Genomic DNA, 19,904 nt, shown 5'->3' on the forward strand with positions numbered 1-19,904 from the left:
ATCTATGTAATTTTGGTGTCTGTTTGTAAATGACAAAATTGTAAACAGCATTGAGAGACAAGAACCCAAAGCAAAACTGATTGATACAAAAACAAAATTTCAGGTGGGAATGTCCTGACAATGGGAGAACTATTCACATTATAATCATAGAATTACTTGTGTTATCAAAACTGTTCTTTATGCAGAGTGCTCTTCACTTAGTGTGTAGAAAGGCAGCAGAAAGATGACTTTTCCTCTGACCCATGTGGGTTTTCTAGCTGAGGAATGAAGTAACTTGGAACCAAGCTGGGCTTTTCTACTGAGCATGCCCTTCTCCAGCTGGGTTTGGCCTGGGTGGAGCTAGTCTTCCTCATTAAAAATTTGGAAGCTGAACTTCTGTAAGCTTTTCACAGTCTTCCTAGTGACAGGGAACAGCGGACTACAGGCTTGATGTATTTAAAAGCTGCGTATGTATTTTAAGGGAAGCTTTTTTTTTTTTTTTAAGGGAATTTCTGTTGTAGCAGTGGAGTTTGTCATATTTGGTTGATTGTTTTTGTTTTTGAAATAAACCTGCCTTTCTGAGTATCAGTTACCAGGGAACTGAAAATTTGGAAATGCTAATATATAGAATACATGGAATCTGGGTCTGTACATTGGTAGTGGAATATATTCATTTACATTTGAGGCAAATCCTGTGAAAAAATATATTCCGAGGTAGTCTTAGTTTATTTATTTATTTTTGTAATTTACTAAGTAAATGTTAAATTTCTTCATGTTATCTTTAACATAAAAGACCCTTTTATGTTTGATCTACAAGAATATGAACTAGTTGGTTTAATATATGTACGTGTTCTGTCTCACAGTTTATTCATTCAGTGGTATAATATAGAACATTTAAAAATACAGTGAGGGCTATGAAAGGTATAATGTGTGGTTCTTTTTTTTAACATGTTAGAGAATGACAAATTTCAATGTAGCATACAAATACTTCATTTTCATGCTTATTTGTTTGATATAAAGAACTACTGTGGCTTGCAGATAATTGTTTTTAGCCTATGCAGATTAGTTTCCATTAATAGGGAGTTGGATGTTGTATTGGTTCTGTAAGGTCAAATATCAAATCTTTTCAACTGATTTAATTTGTTGGCATATTGAAGAGATATGAAAATTCTTATCACTCAGATTGAGATCCAGAGTTTGAAAAGGATTAGCCTTCATGTCCCCCCCCCCCACCCCCCTTGGTATAATCTCACTTAAGAACCTTCCTTCAGGGAGAAACTTGTTTTGATGATGTTTTATAACAAAAGCTCTCTGGATGTTCCCTGCAAGTTTGTTCTTTATTATCAGCAATGCCGAAGATGCTCCAGTGTCTCTGAAGTAATAACTGAGTTTGCTTGTTTGTTTGTTTATTTATTCTTGTGAAGGGCTATACATGTAATTGTAGAGTTTTCTATTCAAAACCATTAAAATTGAGTTACTGGAAAATGGGTATGGTAATAAATGTGAGTGTGGTGGTGGGGCCGGTGAGGCTGGTGATCTGGACAACTAATCACAAGCTCCTCATCCTTCTCTCCACCCTTCCACATGTCTCCCCACTTCTGTAGCATTCTTGTACACATTTTATTATATAGTAATAACTGTGGTTTAACGTCCTAGCTGTTAACACTGTAGCTTAATATCATAGATGGATTATAGAGTTAGAAAGGGAACTTTAAACTTTGACATTGAGTTTGCTTGAGTTTTTTTTTTTTGTTTTGATTCTGAAGATTGAATGCCTGGCTTATTCTCTACCAGGACCAAATCACTTTCATAGTTCTGTTACGAGAATCTTATCTCCAATAAAACAAATGTATTTAGCTGAAGTAAAATCTCATCCTTGCCAACACTGTCTAAAAAGCAGTTACTGGAAATTCTTAGTAAGTAAAAAATTTTTTTTCCAATTAAACTAATGGCTTAGAACAGAAATACTTAAAAGTTTTAAGTGATTCTAATGGCATATCTGTAGCTCCATTGTAGTTACAGCTTTTCCCATGGTGGGGAGGGTGCAATAAAGGGGAGTTGTTTTTATTTTTGCCAGGCTTGGAGGGCCCATATGCTAATAATTTATGGCAACTTCTATGCAACTAGAAAATTGATATCAAAACTTGGATCTGCATTCAATTTTTAGCCTCAAACATTAAAAGTATATGCTGCACATAAGCATAATTGTATATTTGCTCTACATATTTAAAAAGAACTCACAATGAAAATTTAAAAAGTGAAATATACTTTAGGACAAGGTTTAGATATTTATGCCTGTCAAATACAGTATTGGCAATGCTTACGGAGATGAGGATTTGAAAATGTGAGATCAGTGTAGGCTCCAGCATGGTCGCCTTGTCAAAACCTTGTCAGTGTGGGGAGTTGATGGACTTTGACAAGCTTTTGTCTTATGACCTATTAAAATGCAGTGTCTGCAGCCTGTGCATTTATCCTGTGCAGTTAACCTTAGTAGATTTGTCATTAGCTTATTTGGGAAAAGCTTTCTAAATCGCTTGTTATTTTTCAGTTAAAGGCTTTAGAGTTTGGCTTGCACAAAAATAGCATTAGACAGGCTGTAGATTACCACTTGGATATACCAAGTGAACTTTATATTGATGGGGTCTGAATAAGGATCCAGTGCATGAGGTAGTTGCAGAATGAGCTCTGGAAAAAAAAAAAAGGTATCTTTTCTGCTATCTCTTATAACCAAGGGAGACTGTTGGTGTTGGCTCTGTTGTTTTGAGCCTTGTTATGATTTCAGTGGAAGAAACTGCACAGCATTTTTCTTTTCTGCGGGCCATTGTGTGATGGTGGTCCAATTAAATGTTCTTAAAATATGAAAAGTATTACAGAAGATATTTATTTACCGAGGAACCACCGGATGCATCGCACTGTCCTAGGAACATGTAGTTACGTATCTGCACAGATGTTTTACTCTCTTCATGTGAGTATAGGAGCAGATGTGGGGTAGGGAAAAGGTGTGGACAGGAAGCATGTCATCTTTGTGCTTATCCGGCCAATGTTGTTCCTGCTTTTCCCTGTAAACGAGGAGGAAGCTGCTGACAGAGATTGGGGATGTTTATATATGACCAGCTTAGAGTTATGAATCTTCCCATACTGTTTTGAATTCCTTTAATTTTTTTCCCCTACTATTGAGTGAAATCTGTTTCAAGTTTGCTTTTCTTCATGCCTCTAGTAGAGAACAGGGATACTCTTTTTTGGCCTAGCTACATATTCACCTGTATACTCTAGCAAAAGGTGACTTTTTGTTTTAACTTCACAATGAGAGAAAAACAACAAAATACCGTTAAGAGATTCTCAAGAACTTAATGTATTCTGTTCTTTAATTTTATGCAGTGCTGGGTGTGAACTCAGGGCTCTGAACTGTAAGACACAATTACACAGCTTCCTGAACACAGTTCTTTTTTTTTTTTTTTAATTGAAAGATATAAAGAGGGAGAGTAGGGAGGAAAGGAGAGACGAAGAGCTAGGACATCACCACTCCACCATCCATGGAGCTACTCTGGAGTGCCATTTAATGGTGCTTCTGTGTGGCTCCAGTATTGGAACCCAGGATAATTTGCTTGCATGATGTATTTTACTGGATAAGCCATCTTTCAGTCTATATGTATGTATGTATGTGTGTATGCTTTTATTTTATTCCAGGGTTATCTCTGGAACTTGGTGCCTGTACTACAAACCCACTGTTCCTGTTGGCCAATCTCCTCTACCCCCCAATTTTGATAGGTAGATAGAGAGGGGGCAAGAAAGATGCGTGAACCACTGTTTTACTGCTCATAAAGTTTTCCCCTTGCAGGTGGGAATCAGGGGCTTGAACTCACCATGTCCTTCTGCATGGTAACATGTATGCTCAGTAGGATGTACCACTGTCAGGCCCGTATGCAAATTGTTTTTCAAATGAAGAATTGGTATATTTCTTGCAAATATCTGACTGATCTAACAACAATTTTTAATTGTTGAGGACAACAGTTTGTGGGGTTAACAGTTAGTTTGTGAAGTATGTTAATTAGAGCCTAGCAGAATTCAGCGGAAGGATATAAGGCAATCTTAAACTTCATTTGCTAGAAGATCAATTATATTTTAATTATCTGAATCCTATTGCTGAGTCGAAATAGGCTGGAAAAATTTTGGAACCGTGCTGTTAATTTGTGTAGCCAGAAGCATGTGACAGGTTGTTGCATTTGGGTTATATCCAAGGAAGCTGATGGGTGAAACTAGGGTTACTTGATGCAGAAGATATCTGTATATCTGTATCCATATTCTTATACTGTATTATGAGATTGAAGTGGAGGGGCCCAGGGAGAGAGAGAGAGAGATGCTTAACTCTAGCATTTTGATATTGAAATCTATGGACCTAGACATAGGAGTTGGTGCTCTAGTAGGATGAATCATCTCCCTGGCTCAGGGATTGCAGAAATCGATTTGTTTGTTTATTTATTTATTTATGATAGAAATAAAACAGCAGAGAGGTAAAGAGGAAGTGAAAGAGACCACAAATCAAAACTTCCTTCAGTGTGGTGGGGTCCAGGCTCAAACCCGGGCTGCTCACATAGCAATGCAACGCACTATCCAGGTTAGCTATTTTGCCAGCGCATGAAGAAAGTATTTTATTTTTAAATTTCTTTATTGGGGAATTAATGTTTTACATTCAACAGTAAATACAATAGTTTGTACATGCATAACATTTCTCAGTTTTCCATGTAACAATACAACCACCATTAGGCCCTCTGTCATCCTTCTTTGACCTATATTCTCCAGCCCCCACCACAGAGTTTTTTTTACTTTGGTACAATACGCCAATTCCAATTCAGGTTCTACTTGTGTTTCCTGAAGAAGGTATTCTAATGCATGAGTATTGCACTCCTAATGAAGTACTGGGTTATCGTAAAAGTCATGACGCATTTTTCTGTTTTCCTGTGAAAAACTGCATCATGACTTTTCCAATAATCCAGTATTTATTTTAAGTGCTTCAGTTTCTGCACGTGTGTGCTCAGTAAGAACATTTATTTATTTTATTTAAGAAAGGAGACATTAACAAAATCAGGATGGGGGGAGGTACAACTCCACACAATTCCCACCACCCAAGACACAGAAAGTGAATGAAAGAGATCACAGCCTCAAAGCTTCCTTGAATATAGTGGAGACCAGGCTCAAACTTGGGTTATCTTACTATCCTTAAGAGCTATTTTGCTGACCTGATGAAAGCATTTTATTAAAATATTTATTTATTCCCTTTTGTTGCCCTTGTTGTTTTATTATTGTAGTTATTTTTTTTTTTTCTGCTTTGCGTTTCTACTTCTTTTATTTTTTTTTACATGCATAACATTCCCCAGATTCCCATTTAGCAATACAACCCCCGCTATTTCATTCATAATTTTTCATGGACCTGTATTCTCCCTATTATTGTAGTTATTAATGTTGTCATTGTTGGATAGGACAGAGAGAAATGGAGAGAGGAGGGGAAGACAGAGAAGGGGAGAGAAAGACACCTGCAGACCTGCTTCACCGTCTGTGAAGCGACGCCCCTGCAGGTGGGGAGCCAGGGGCTTGAACCAGGATCCTTACTTCAGTCCTTGCGCTTAGTGCCACCTGTGCTTATCCTGCTGCGCTACCGCCCAACTCCCGAAAACATTTTTTATCTCTACTTCTGCACCTCATCAACCCACTGTGAATCACTGTTCCTCATACTCAGAGTTGTGCTATATATCTATATATCATTCTCTATTTTTCTTTATGTGTATCTAGACACATATGTACCTGATAGTCTTTCATTTATACCTCCTACTCACTTTGTTTTTCTTATCATATATGCTATCTTACTTTTTGATATTAACAGTATAACCTGGAGATATTTCTATAACTGGGATAGAAATTTCCTCATTTCTTCTTTATTGCTGCATAATATTCTCTTATAGGAATGTGGTATGAGGTTCTTCATTGAAAGATATTGGCCTTTTGTTATACAATGACATAGTGAATTACCTTGCACAAAAGTAGTTTACATCTGTGCAAATATATATGTAAATGCACTCCTACAGGTAGGATTACTGGGTTAGAGTGTGTACACATTTGAAATTTTTTTAAAATCTTTTTAAAAAAATATTTATTCCCTTTTGTTGCTCTGGTTATTTTATTGTTGTAGTTATTATTACTGTTGTTATTGATGTCATTGTTGTTGGATAGGACAAAGAGAAATGGAGAGAGGAGGGGAAGACAGAGAGGGAGAGAAAGATAGACACCTGTAGACCTGCTTCAGGTGAAGTGATGCCCCTGCAGGTGGGGAACCAGGGGCTTGAACCGGGATCCTTATGCCAGTCCTTGCACTTTGCGCCACGTGTGCTTAACCGGCTATGCTACCACCCAACACCCCACATTTGAAATTTTGAAAGGCATTAACAAATTGATTCCTGTTTGGATCTGTACCAATTTATTCTTCTTCCAGCAATTAAATAAGAATGCTTCTGTTTTTGATAGCCTTACTCAGTGATCACTCCTACTATATTCAGTCTTCTGTCTGCTGTAAAGACCACAGTTCATTAAGATTTCATCCTGCATTATCCTTTCCTTTGTTTCTTAATCCTCACCTATGAGTCAGATTAGTCACGTGTCCCTTTCTTGGCTTATTTCAACATGATTCTTTCCCAGTTCTATCTTTGTTATAGCAAATAATATTTTGCCATTTAACACACACACACACACACACACACACACACACACACACACACACACACACACACACACCCCACACACACACTTACCTTAATCATTCATCTGTTGTTGAACCCTTAAGTTGTTTCCATATTTTGGATATTACAGATAACACTGCTGTGAACCCTTGCGTGCATTGATCTCTTCTAATAAGTGCCTTTGTATTCTTTGGATCAATGCCTAGGAGACCAGTTGGTGGGCCAATTGGTAGGTCCAATTCTAGTGTTTTGAAGACTCTAGACTTTTCTACAAGTGCTGAACCAATTTATAATCCCATTTCCACCAACAGTATTTAAATGTTCCTTTTTCTCCACATATTTACCAATACTTACTTCTGTCATTTTTGATGGATCTATGCCTTTTTCATAGACATGAGGTGTTATCACATTGTTGTTTTAATTTGCATTTTTTCTGATAATCAGTAATTTTGACCATTTCTATATGCCTATTGGCCATTTGAATATCTTCTTTGGTGAGGAATCTGTTCTAATCCTTCCTCCATTTTTAAATGTCTTTTTGTTGTTGTTGCTGAATTTTGTGAGTTCTTTATATATTTGATAATATAGCTGTTTGTGTGGCATGTAAATATCTTTTCCCATCCACCTGGCTGAAATTTTGTTATTGGTAACTGATGGTTCCTTTTGCTCTATAGGTACTGTAGCTTGCTGTAGTCTCCTTGGTTTATTTTTTGCATTTGCTTTCCTGGCTACAGGACTTGACTCTTCTAGAGCAGATGTCATTTAGTATTCTGCCAATGTCTTCTTCTATTTATTTTGTGGTTTCCAATCAAACATCTAAGTCTTTGATCCATTTTGAGTTGACTTGTACACAGTGAGATGTGGTTGTCCTATTTCATTCTTATGCATACATGTACTTAGTTTTGATACTAATATTTGTTGAAATGGCTCTCCTTTCTCCATATTGTGTTCTGGACTCATTTGTCATAAATTATCTATTCATATGTGCAAGGGCTTATTTCTGGGTCTCAGTTATTTTTTTTCATATTTACTTATCTGTTTATTTGACAGAACAGAGAGATAAATTGAGAGGGGGAGGGGAGGTAGAAACTTGTAGCACTACTCCATTATTCATGAAGCTCCCCCCCCCCCCGCCCCCCCGTAGGCGTGAACTAGGGATTTAAATAGGCTCCTTGTGCAGGTCATGTGTGCACTGAACTAGGTATACCATCACCTTGGTTTCAGTTCTATTCCATTGATCTGTATGTCTGTTTTCATTTTAATACCACATAGTTTTGATTACTGTGTCCCTGTAATATATTGATAGTTGAAGGCCATAAAGTATAATGCCTCTATTTTTGTCTTTATTTTATTTTTTCCTTCTCAGGATGGCTTCTGTAATACTCGTTCTTTTGTGGTTTTGACCCATGGCACTGGTCAGTGCTGGCTCCTGATAAAATCTAGATCCTCTCTATAACAAGCCTTGTGTGCTACTGAGACACCAACTCCCTAACCCCTCTTGAGCCTATTTGTTTTCTGTTCTCTTTCTCTCTCTCTCTCTTTCATTCTTTTTCCTTTTTTAACCAAATAACTTCTTATATTTGATTTATGATGGTGTGGGGAATTGAACCTGGGCTTTGGGAGCCTCAAGCATGAGAATCTCTTTGCCTAACCATTAGCATATCTCCATCACCCTTCAATAGTACTTTTCAAGAAACTTGTTTTTTAGTATACACACTAGAAATTTATATGATCCTTTAATGCAACATTACCTCTACAAAAAGGAATGTTGGCTTTTTTCAATATAGATTAAATTGGCTATGATGAAACCAACATGTGCAATAAAGTTCTATTAAGTGAAAAAAAATGTAGACTTTTCTAACTAGAACTAATTTATGAATTAAAATTATGAAAATGTCCAAGTGAGTGAAAACATTGAAAATATAAATTAATGTTAATCGTGCTGTCTGTACTGGCAGATTTCTTTCCTATATATTGCTGTTGCAATATGTTATGAAAGTACACAGAAAGTATTCGCAGAGGCTGTGTGGTGGTACATCTGCTATAGTGTCCACACTATGGTGTACATGGACCTGGGTTCAAGCTCCCAAGCTCCAAGTCCCCACCAACAGGGGGGAAGCTTTGCTAGTGGGGAAACAGTGCTGCAATCAGTCTCACTCCTTCCTCCCCCCACCCCCCCACCCCCAGCCTTTGTGTTTACTGTGTCTAATAATACACATTGTTTTTTCGGTGAACTGATTTACATAGTCCCCTTTTCACACAGTACCTATTTGATGATAGTAGAATATCATTTTTTTAAATGAATTTCTCACATGCCAGGTATTTTAGTTGATCAAATTTAGGTCATTCTGAAGAAAGTATGTCTCAGTTTTGCTTGTGAAGAAACTGAAACTCAATAAGGCTAAATCTTGTGGTTAGTTGGATAATAAGAGAGAGAACTGAAGTTCTGATCTGGTTCTGCTTGCTTTCTACACTTGAGCTCCAAACCACCATGCTGTTTCATCCAAAGTTTAGTTAAGAGTTGCACATTTTATGGGCATTTCAATTATGAGAATAAATTCCACGTTTGGGATCTCTAATGATTTGTGTATAGTCTCTGGTCATATATTTAAGATTTCAGTAAAAGATATCCATTTCTAGGATGATTTTAGCTGTTCGTGGAGAAGAATTTTACCTTGAGCAGGTTTCTTGATGTAGTTCAAAATTAGAACAGAACAACCTGCTTTAAAAAAAATTAGATTATTAGCATTAATCTTTGGTGTTGTTTTAATTGAACATTGTTCAAAATTCTGTCTTGAATTTTATGGATTCTTCCCTTCGTATGTAAAAAAGAAGAGCCTACCACTTTGATGAATTTTCAGGCCCTCTCCCTCCCTCCCTATTTTTCTTTCTCACTCCCTTTTCCTCTCTTTCTTGCAGTGGGAGCCAGATCTTGCACATGACAAAGCAAGTGAGCTATTCAGATGAGCTATCTTGTTGACCATGTCAATCTTACTTAATTGCTATTTTCTTTCTGTCTTTTTCAGAGTTCAAAGGAACACTCCTCTTCATCTTTTGTAACCATTTTTGAAATTTAGACATCCTTTATCATTTTGTAAATCTCAAACTCCTAATGGATTGAGCTCTATTGAAAGATTGCTCATGATCCCAACAGGCCACTGAGTTGCCAACAGCATCCACCCTGCTCCCTGAGCAGATTTTTTCATTAAGTTGTGAAGGGTCTTAGAGTAGGCTTTTAGAGGAAGAATTTTTTCTAAAGTCATCCAACATCTGGATCTAATAATTAGCATGCACATCTAGCTTGAAGCTCTTTGGGTGTGTAGAATTATGCATCTGCTTTGCTTTGCTTAGTGTAGTACTCTAATTAAAGGAGGGTTACTTAGGCTAGTGATACAAACAACTCCTCTTTTTAAAACAGACAAACAAGCAAACAACTCTAAGAATAAAGAATGATTTCACACACAACTACTCCTTATCTAACTGGTGCTTATTATGTCATGCCAGTCTTTTTTTGCTTGATACAGGATCCATGTCTTTTCTGATGAACTGTTATGATAATGAGCACATTTATCGTCCCAGATGGAGCTAGCAACATGGTTATTGTGTCTAAACCACATATTTGTCTAATGGACTTCTCTTTACAGTTGTGTTTCTTTTAGTTGATAAGAAAGCCTTTGCTTAGTATATTATAGAACTGTATAACTGGTGCATTTTAAATAGTTGTAGTTAAACATATTGGAATGAACATTGCTAGAGTTAGGAAAATTGTCCTTCTGGTATTAACTTTGCTCATCTACCAGGCAAATCTGACCCTTTGGAACTTCAGTGTTCATATTGAATTAGATAAAAATGAGGGCATTGGTCTAGACGTTTTAATAGTAGTATTTGTCCAGTAAATATTTATTGGGACCCTCTTTTAAGAGAAGTGGATTTATTTGAGAGCGAGAGAGACAAGCAGAAAGACAGACACACCAAAGCACTGCACAACTCTGGCTTGTGTTTGCCACTTCCATATACCACACAGATGCCTCCTATCCTGATTTCCATTTCCTTCCCTTGGCAGTGGATATGGATTGTTCTAAAGCAGCTCAACTGACAACTTCTTCTTAACGACTTGACTAATGACCCTCTTCTAATCTGGTTTAAGTGTTTATCTTCTTTTCAGCAATGTGCTCTTGAATGTTTGGATCCCAAAACTCTGTTAGCTCCTTGAAGAAATTCTGTTGTATACTTAGTACTTAATACTTGCATATTAGAAATGAATAGCATTAAAAAATACTTTTTAGGGAGTCGGGTGGTAGTGCAGTGGGTTAAGTGCACGTGGTGTGAGGCGCAAGGACTGGTGTAAGGATCCTGATTCGAGCCCCCCCGGCTCCCCACCTGCAGAAGAGTCGATTCACTGGCGGTGAAGCAGGTCTGCAGGTATCTATCTTTTGCTTCCCCTCTCTGCCTTCCCCTCTTCTCTCCATTTCTCTCTGTCCTATTCAATGATGACGACATCAACAACAATAACTTCAATGATAAAACAACGAAGGCAACAAGAGGGAATAAATAAATAAATATTTTAAAAAAGTTAAAAAAATACTTTTTATTACTGCTCTGCCATCCTTGTAATGCTTGCAATGATTTTTAAGTATATTCACAAGATTGTATATTCACCACTATCTTTATTCCATAACATTTTCAGGACAAAATTCAGTGTCCGTTAATACTTTCTAGCCTTTCTCCCTTTCTTATAGCCCTTTACAACCACTAATTTGCTTTCAGTTTTTATGTGTTTGTCCATTCTGGAAATCTAATATAAATGGGATAATAATGGACTCTGAAATGGCACAACACATTTTTTTTTGCATAGAAAAACATAAAAAATACATCATGACTTTTCCAACAACTAATATAATGTGTGAATTTTTGTATCTGGTTTCTTTCATTTATTTTTGGATGTGGTAACACATATCATCAGTATTATATTTATTTTCATGACAAATAACGTGCTATTATATAAATATATCACATTTTATTTATCTGTTCTCCAGTTGGTATTTGGTGGACGTTTGTGTTTTGTTTTCACTAATGCACTTAATGATATGACCGTTTAATTATAAATTTCCATGTGAATGTATGATAATTTATTTTAGGTATACAGCTAGGAAGTGGATTTTGGGTTCTTTATTTAACTCTATTTATTTTGCCTCCAGGGTTATTGCTGGGTCTGTATTATGAACCCACTTTTCCTGTGTCCGTTTTTTCTATTTTTTTTGGATAGGGCAGAGATAAACTAAGAGGGATGGGGAAGATAGAGAAGGAAAGAGAAAGACACATGCAGACTTGCTTCATTGCTTGTGAAGCAACCCCTCTGCATGTGGGGACTGGGGGCTCAAACCGGGGTATTTGCTTGCCTCCTTATGCTTCATAGTATGTGCGCTTTAACCTGGTTCACTGCCTGAACTTCTTATTTAACTTTATGTTTATTTTTTTGAATAATTATGGAACAGTTTACCAAAGTGGCTATGTTGTTTTACATTCTCTTTAGCAGTGCTGAGAATTCAATATTTTCTACATCCCTGTCAATACTTTTTGTTTTCTGTTCATTCTCTCTCTCTAATACGATATGGCATCCACAGTAGTTTTAATTTGTATTTCCCTAATAAATAATGATGCAGAACATTGTTTTGTTTGTTTACTGACCACTTATATGAACTTCTTTGGACAAATGTCAACTCTGATTCTTTGACCATTGACAGTTTTTCTGTCTTATTGAGTTTTGTGAATTAAGAATTCTTAATCTACACTGAATACTAGACTCCTTTGAAGACATTATGCTAAATGAAAATATCACATGCTATATGACTCATTTACTTGACCAGGGTAGGTAATTTTTTTTTATTAAAATTTTTTTTTATATTTAATTTCCCTTTTGTTGCCCTTGTTGTTGTTTTTTTATTGTTGTTATAGTTATTATTGTTGTTGTTATTGATGTTGTCGTCCTTAGGACAGAGAGAAATGGAGAGAGGAGGGGAAGACAGAGAGGAAGAGAGAAAGATAGACACCTGCAGACCTGCTTCACCACCTGTGAAGCGACTCCCCTGCAGGTGGGGAGCGGGGGGCTCGAACTGGGAACCATACCCCGGTCCTTGTGCTTTGCACCACGTGCGCTTAACCCGCTGCGCTACCACCCGACTCCCCAGGGGAGGTAAATCTATACATATTTAAAGTATATCAGTGACTGTCGGGCAGAATAGAGAGAGAAGGGGGCATGCAGTGTAACTGTTAATGAATGTACTATTTTTTGGAGGACGACAAAAATGCTCTAGAATTAGTGGTGATGGTTGAGAACCTTGTGACTATACTCAGGATTACCAATGGTATCATTTAATAGGATGAATTTTATAGTATGTAAAAGCCTTTTACATACAAAATATTATTTAAGTATTTTATAGTATTTCAGTAAAGATTTAAAGTAAAAGTATGCTTTATACTAATGAACTGTTCATGTTCGTAACACCTTTGAGTATAACTAGGAAGTTTCCTATTTTCTGGGGTATCAGGACTTTTGAGTGCCTTTATCACTAACAGGAGAGATGATGCTTAATTGATATTTTTGTCTCCTGCTTTATCATGTCAGTGCTACTGAGCCATTTTAAAAGCCCCCTCTTGTGTAACAATTTAAAGGTCAGTCACTTTCATATTTAATTATTTCACAAATTGTGCTAAGATCAGTCATTACATGCATTTTTCAGCTCTATAATGTTTCGTTTTATCATTTTTGCACAGGTTAGGAGCCCTTAGATACTTAATAATTATATACACAAGAAAATTATGCTTAAGATTGGGTAGGGCAGATAGTTGATGGTTTGATTATTTGAATATCTTTTCCCAAATACTAATTTTTGTATAAGGATAATGATGGTGACTTATGGAATTTAATGTTAGAGTAAAATATATTATTTAATTCAGATTTAATTTTATTACTATAAACTGCTAACCCTAAAGATTTATTTTTGTTGCCAGGGAGGGGACTTAGTGTGGAGGGCACAGGACTTGAACACTTTGGGTTCAGTTCTTTAGGTTTCATTTCTGATTTACATATGCTTCAACAGTGAAATAAGTACATTTTAAACAAAATTTAGTTTAGAATACCTAGTGTTTTTGTAGAGTTTGGCTTTTAGTCAGTACAGTTGCACTGAACGTTGTCTCAGTACTTTCCAGTGTTATTGGTGGCATTTTTTAATATTTACCAAGTATAGAGACAAATAGTTTTGCATAAAAATTAAATTTTGTGATGAATTATTTATAGCTGGTTAAAAACCTAGTAAAAGTACTTACTCTGTTGATAACAAACTCTCTGAATTCTATAGAGTCAGTTAGTTGTATTGTGATGCAGTTTTAGTTCCTGGTTACAGAGAATTCTAGGCTGTTTAGAGAAGCAGTCTTCATTTTCTCTTGTGCTTATGAGTCCTCTTTTTCTCTGTCTTCATTCTTCCATCTCTCTCCCACTTTTTCTCACCCTCTTTTTGTCTTCCAAACTAGGCATGAAAGATCTTATTAAAGTAGTATTTTGTGATTTTGTTTTGTTTACAGCATAAGCTGTGATCATGACTACTGAGGTTGACTCTGCGTCTGAAGTGAAGAAAGAATCTGATCAGTTAGGAGCAGATACAGCCAAGGAGAACCCTAAAGAAACTGCAGAAAATCAACAGAATCAGTCATCTGAGCCATCTCCTATGGCTGAAAGCCAAAGTAGTCCACGCCGCCGCCAGAAGAGAGAGAAGGATTCATCTGAGGGCAGGGGGATTTCTCGATTCATACCCCCATGGCTTAAGAAGCAAAAGTCATATAATCTAGTAGTGGCCAAAGATGGAGGTGATAAAAAAGAACCTAGTGATGCTGTTGTGGAAGAGCAGATTTTAGATAAAGAAGAGTCTCTTCCAGAAGAAGAAAGACAGGCCAAGGGTGATGCTGAGGAAACAGCTCAGAGGAAACAACAGGAAATCAAGGTTGCTGTCAAGGAAGAAAGACCTTCAGTGAGTAGTGCTGAGACACAGGTATGTTTGAGAAATGATGGATGACAGACAGCTCGATGGCCTGACCACTTAGTCAAACTAATTTGTCTTGAATGATTTCCAGATTTCTAGTATTCAGGTAGTGTTGTAGTTTAGAATAGTTGGATTATAGGTTTTGGATGGCTCTGCCACTGCCTTGCCTATTATGTCTTCTTAAAAATTGGTCCAAAAGATAAAGCAGAATATCCATTTTATATGCAGTCTACAGAAATATTGGTATGTCTTTAAAGATTAAACAGAGACCATCAAGACTTCTAACCATCTCTTTAAGTAGTATTCATTTGGTTTTAATTGTTCAGTGAGAAGTAAATCTGTACTTGTGTACATTTTCGTTGCCTGAAAGAAGCCTAGATTTTGCCAACATAGGTGAGACTGTAATTGGAAAATGTATTATTTGAGATGATATTTTAAGTATAGTTTACAAGGTGGAAGGTTTATTAGTTCTTTAATGCTGAAATTGTCTAATTGTTAGTGGATTAGTGGGAGAAAGATGTGGGGAAAATATTCTCTCTAGCAACATTTTTAGGCCTTTTGAATTGTAGTGTTTCAGAGTCTATAGTAGTAATCACAATGCTTTTTAGGATGTTTTCTTCTATAAGTTGATCACTCTAATATGTTAAAAATTTTTTTTCCTCAACAGCCTGTTGAAGTAAAAAAGGAGAGAAATGAGGAAAAGGTCAAGGAAATAGCAGAAGACAAATCAGAAGAAGCAGCAAAAAGAGAGACAAAAGAGGTGCAGACCAATGAACTAAAAGCAGAGAAAATCTCTCAGAAAACCATCAAGAAAACCAAAACTGTTCAATGTAAGGTGATTCTTCTAGATGGTACCGAATACAGCTGTGACCTGGAGGTGAGACTGGGAGCTACTAGGAAAGCTATATTGATGGGTGGAATGGAATCAAAATTATAGTGTATATTTTTGTATATTGTTATGAACTTATCAGCTAATTAATTTTTTTAAACAAACCCTGAAAACATAGAAGAGGGTCATCATTATCATTAGAAGCAAACCTCATGACCATTAGGGATAAGTAACATCTGTTGCCAGTCTATTGTTCATGCATATTGATTAGTAAGGTCTAAAAGTGCTGCCAGTCTATGTTGTTCATGTATGTTAACTGGAACCTTTCTGAATGGACATTAGAATCTGGATATGACTTCTGGCTATAAGGGTTTCACCTGATACTAGGGTTGCATTTCAGAGTAGTGAAATTCTAACATTTTAATCCCAGGTGTTCTTATCTTGAGATAGACAGTGATTTGGAATGTAGCTATACTTGTCACCATGTTTAAGCCCATGTCCCCACTTACAGGGTCATAAAGCAGTGTGTAGCGCTTCTCCCCCCGCCCCCTCTCTCTCTCTCTCTCTCTCTCTCTCTTTTTACCCCTCTCAATCTCTCTCTGTTCTATCAAGTAAAGGGAAAAGAAAAAAGAAAAAAAGAAGAAGAAGACTTCTGGGAGCAGTGGATTAGTCCTGCAGGCAGTGAGTACCAGCAGTAACTCTGGTGGCAAAAATAAATAAATATAAACATACAAAATAAATTTAAAAAGAGAAATTATCCAAATTTAGAAGTAACAACTTAGTCCTCCAATTCACAAGTCTTAAATTGACTGAGCAAACATGGGAATTTATTTTTATGACTGTCTTTGCAGTTAATAAATGACTAAAATACTGTCGGAATGAACTTTTAATGTTATATAGGCTTCAAACAAGCTGGTCCTATATGCGTTGAACAAACCTTTTTCTCCTTTTGAGTACAATGCAAAATGGAACCTCTCGGGCTTTAATAACATGATCCCACAGAAGCTTTCATAAATACCAGCAGTTCACTGGAATTCTAGACAGTGACTTTACATCTAGCAGTAGACTGTAAGATTTAAATTCAGCAGTATCATAACAGCCTTTATGGCAATGCAGATTCTAAAAACTTGATTACCTATTTCATTAATGTCTCTGTTATGTAAGTTCCCCCATCCTTTTGGTTCTTTACTTGCTGCTTCATATCATTAGTAAAGGTCTGATACCATCAGAGCTGCTGTTACTTCCTCTTCAGGAGCACAGCACAGGGGATAGCTATCATGTGGTGTGTATGTGCTGTCATGTTTCCGGTTCCAGCACTGACCATAGGAAGATTGAGTGATTTGCTGATGTTGTTTATCTGTTCTTCCTTATTCCTACAGGAAATTGGTGTCTGAGGGCTGTTTAGGGAAGTGTGTTAGGGGAAACTATAGCTATTAATGAAGTTGTAAGCACTAAGGAAGATGAATACAATGTAGAAATTGACTTTTATTCTGAGAGATTACATTTATTTGTATTTGTAATTAAAAATTATAAATATCTTTGTCTTGTCTTCTCAGGTGCCCATGGCTATTACTGCTATTACTTCTTTTCTTTATATATGCAGCTGTGTTTAACTTTAAGTTAGACTTCTAGTTTAACATGTCCACTGAAGAGGACCTAAGTGTCTTCACTTAGGGTAGCTATAACAGTAAAGGGAAGCCCCTTTTTTGATAGTAGCCATTCTAAGAGGAGTGACTTGATAATCTCATTTTAATTTTGATTGTCATTTCTCTGATTATTGATATTGCATGGGCCTTCCCATGTTCTCTTGGCTATGCATGTCTTTTTTTTGTTTGTTTGTTTTTTAAATGGGATACAGAGAGAAAGACATAGAGAAAACACCAGAGCACCACTCAGCTCTGGCCTATGGTGGTACTGGGGATTGAACCTGGTAGCTTGGAGTCTCAGGCATGAAAGTCTTTTGCATAACCATTATACTGTCTCCCTAGCCCTTCATTTTTTTTTTTTTTTTTTTGCCTCCAGGGCTATTGCTTGTGACTCAGTGCCTGCACCATGAATCCACTGCTCCTGGAGGCTATTTTTGTTCCCTTTTGTTGCCTTTTTTTTTTTTTTTTTTTTTTTTATCATTGTTGTGATTATTATTGTTGTTGGATAAGACAGAGAGAAATGGAGAGAGGAGGGGAAGACAGACAGGGGGAGAGAAAGGTAGACACCTGCAGACCTGCTTCACTGCTATTGAAGCGACCCCCCCCCCCCAGGTGGGTAGTTGGGGGCTTGAACCGGGATTTTTATGCCAGTACTTGTACTTCGCACCATGTGTGCTTAAGCCATTGTGCTGTGCTATGCCCAGCACACCCCCCCCCCCCATATCTTTTTTTAAAATACAGAAATAGGCAGAGCAAGAAAGTGAAAGAGACCACAGCACTGAAATTTCTTTATGTGGTGGTGGTGGGGGGTTCTGGCTTGAACCTGGGTTATGCACATGGCAAAGCAATACCCCCCTCCCCCTTTAGAGAGTGGGGAACAGAGAGGAAGAGAGGCAGAGAAATAAGGATAGATGCTACAGCACTGGTCCACCATAAATGAAGTAAATGAAGCTTCTTTTTTTTTTGGTATGGTGTTTTCTTGTGATGGCCAAAGGTTCTTATCAGTGTTCACTAAAGTGTGAGCTCTACCAAGTGAACTATCTTTTGCTACCCTCTGATCATTTTTTAAATTAGATTGGCTTTTTTTTTTTTTTGCTATTGAGTTAGGAGATATTGTGTTATGAATATTAGTTTCTTCTCTGATACATAATTTGCTTGTCCTTTCTCCTAATCTGTAGGTTCCTTTTGTTAATGGCTTCATTTGCTGTGCTATTATATTTTTAGTGAAACTTTGTAATCTGTATTTTTTGCTGTTTTTTTTTTCTTGCTTTGTTTTCTCTTGAACTATTCAGTGGTAAGTGTCAAGCTCCTTTTATACCAGTACTTAAATTATAAAAATTTCAGGGAGTTTTATTGGGATTCTGCATGCTTGTTACAGAGACTTAGTTTATAGGACTTTTGGGATGATGCAAGTGTAGTTGTTCACATGTTCTGGTGTGTTCAAACAGCAGGACTCTTCCTGTAAGGAAAAATTCAGCAAAGTTTAGTCCTCATCCTGGATATAAAGTCAGGAGATGCGTGTTTACTTTTCTTTTGACTCTTTGGCTGTCTTTGGGGAGTCACTTCCTCTTTTTTCTTCTGTTCTCAGATTGCAATGTAAGAATAAAAATATTTGCTTCCTCTATTTCTACTATTGAGCTGGTTTACTACAGCTGATAAGTCTGTATATTATTATTATTTTTTTAAGTCTGAAAGTAAATGTGAAAGTTCCCGTAAGAGCTTGGAAGCATGAGTGAATGTGCATTCTGAATTAGAGTTGCTCACATTTTCCTTTGGCATCTGAATATTGTTCCCACGTGTTGATTTTGCCCAAGAATTGAGGGCATTGTTTCTGCCCACACAGGAATGTCAGTACCATTTCCACCCCCCTCCCCCTGTGATTTGAATAAGGCTATCAGAATGTGGGCTCCCTTGCTCTGTGTTCTGTTAATAAAAAGTATTAATCAGAAAGTAAAATGTGTCAAGGTCTTCTTGCTTTTTTTTTTTTGTGCTTAGTATAGGTCTCAGAAATGCAATTTGATACTGTTTTTTTAATATTTTATTTATTTATTCCCTTTTGTTGCCCTTGTTATAGTTATTATTGTTGTTGTTAATTGATGTCGTTGTTGGATAGGACAGAGAGAGAAATGGAGAGAGGAGAGGAAGACAGAGGGGGAGAGAAAGATAGACACCTGCAGACCTGCTTCGCTGCTTGTGAAGCAACTCCCCTGCAGGTGGGGAGCCAGGGGCTGGAACTGGGATCCTTAGGCTGGACCTTGTTCTTTGTGCCACTTGCGCTTAACCTGCTGCGCTACCGCCTGACTTCTGATACTATTGTTTATTTTTTAATAATTTGTTTACTTGACTGTTTAGCTGCTAGCTTTATTTACTTTTGTACCTCTAGCACTGGTCCTTACTTAGTTTATTACTATGAAAGGAGGAATAATCAGGCTGTAATATTAGCTGTAATATTAGGCTGTGATAGTACCTGATTAGGTAAGAGTCATGATTTAGGCTCACATTGGAGGGTAGTCCCATATGTTCAACCCTGGGTAGGGCATAGAGGATTTTAAAGGGTAAAGCAGGGAGAGAGCCTGATGTTCTGCCAGTTGTGCTGATATTTTCAAACTGGTTCCCTACGTCATTCTGTCTGCTACTGCTTGGTGGGTGAGTCTTCTCGGACTGAACTCTGCAGTTACAGGCCTAA

At 37.0% G+C, this 19,904-nt stretch overlaps 1 protein-coding gene across 27 annotated transcripts in view; it reads left to right on the forward strand.

The window, feature by feature from the left end:
- The window catches only part of EPB41L2 (erythrocyte membrane protein band 4.1 like 2), a 227,733-nt gene that overhangs the window by 99,438 nt on the left and 108,391 nt on the right, over window positions 1-19,904 (forward strand). For 26 of the 27 annotated variants that reach the window (XM_060190456.1, XM_060190454.1, XM_060190461.1 and 23 more), the window contains 2 exons: window positions 14,289-14,752; window positions 15,411-15,620. In XM_060190456.1, coding sequence (XP_060046439.1) covers window positions 14,303-14,752; window positions 15,411-15,620 — 660 coding nt within the window. In that variant the 5' untranslated portion in view covers window positions 14,289-14,302. Of the gene's footprint in view, window positions 1-344; window positions 447-14,288; window positions 14,753-15,410; window positions 15,621-19,904 lie in introns of those variants that run through there. The other variant, XM_060190457.1, reaches the window with a different exon arrangement.

The sequence above is a fragment of the Erinaceus europaeus genome, chromosome 4 (assembly GCF_950295315.1).
Source record: "Erinaceus europaeus chromosome 4, mEriEur2.1, whole genome shotgun sequence".
NCBI lineage: Eukaryota > Metazoa > Chordata > Mammalia > Eulipotyphla > Erinaceidae > Erinaceus > Erinaceus europaeus.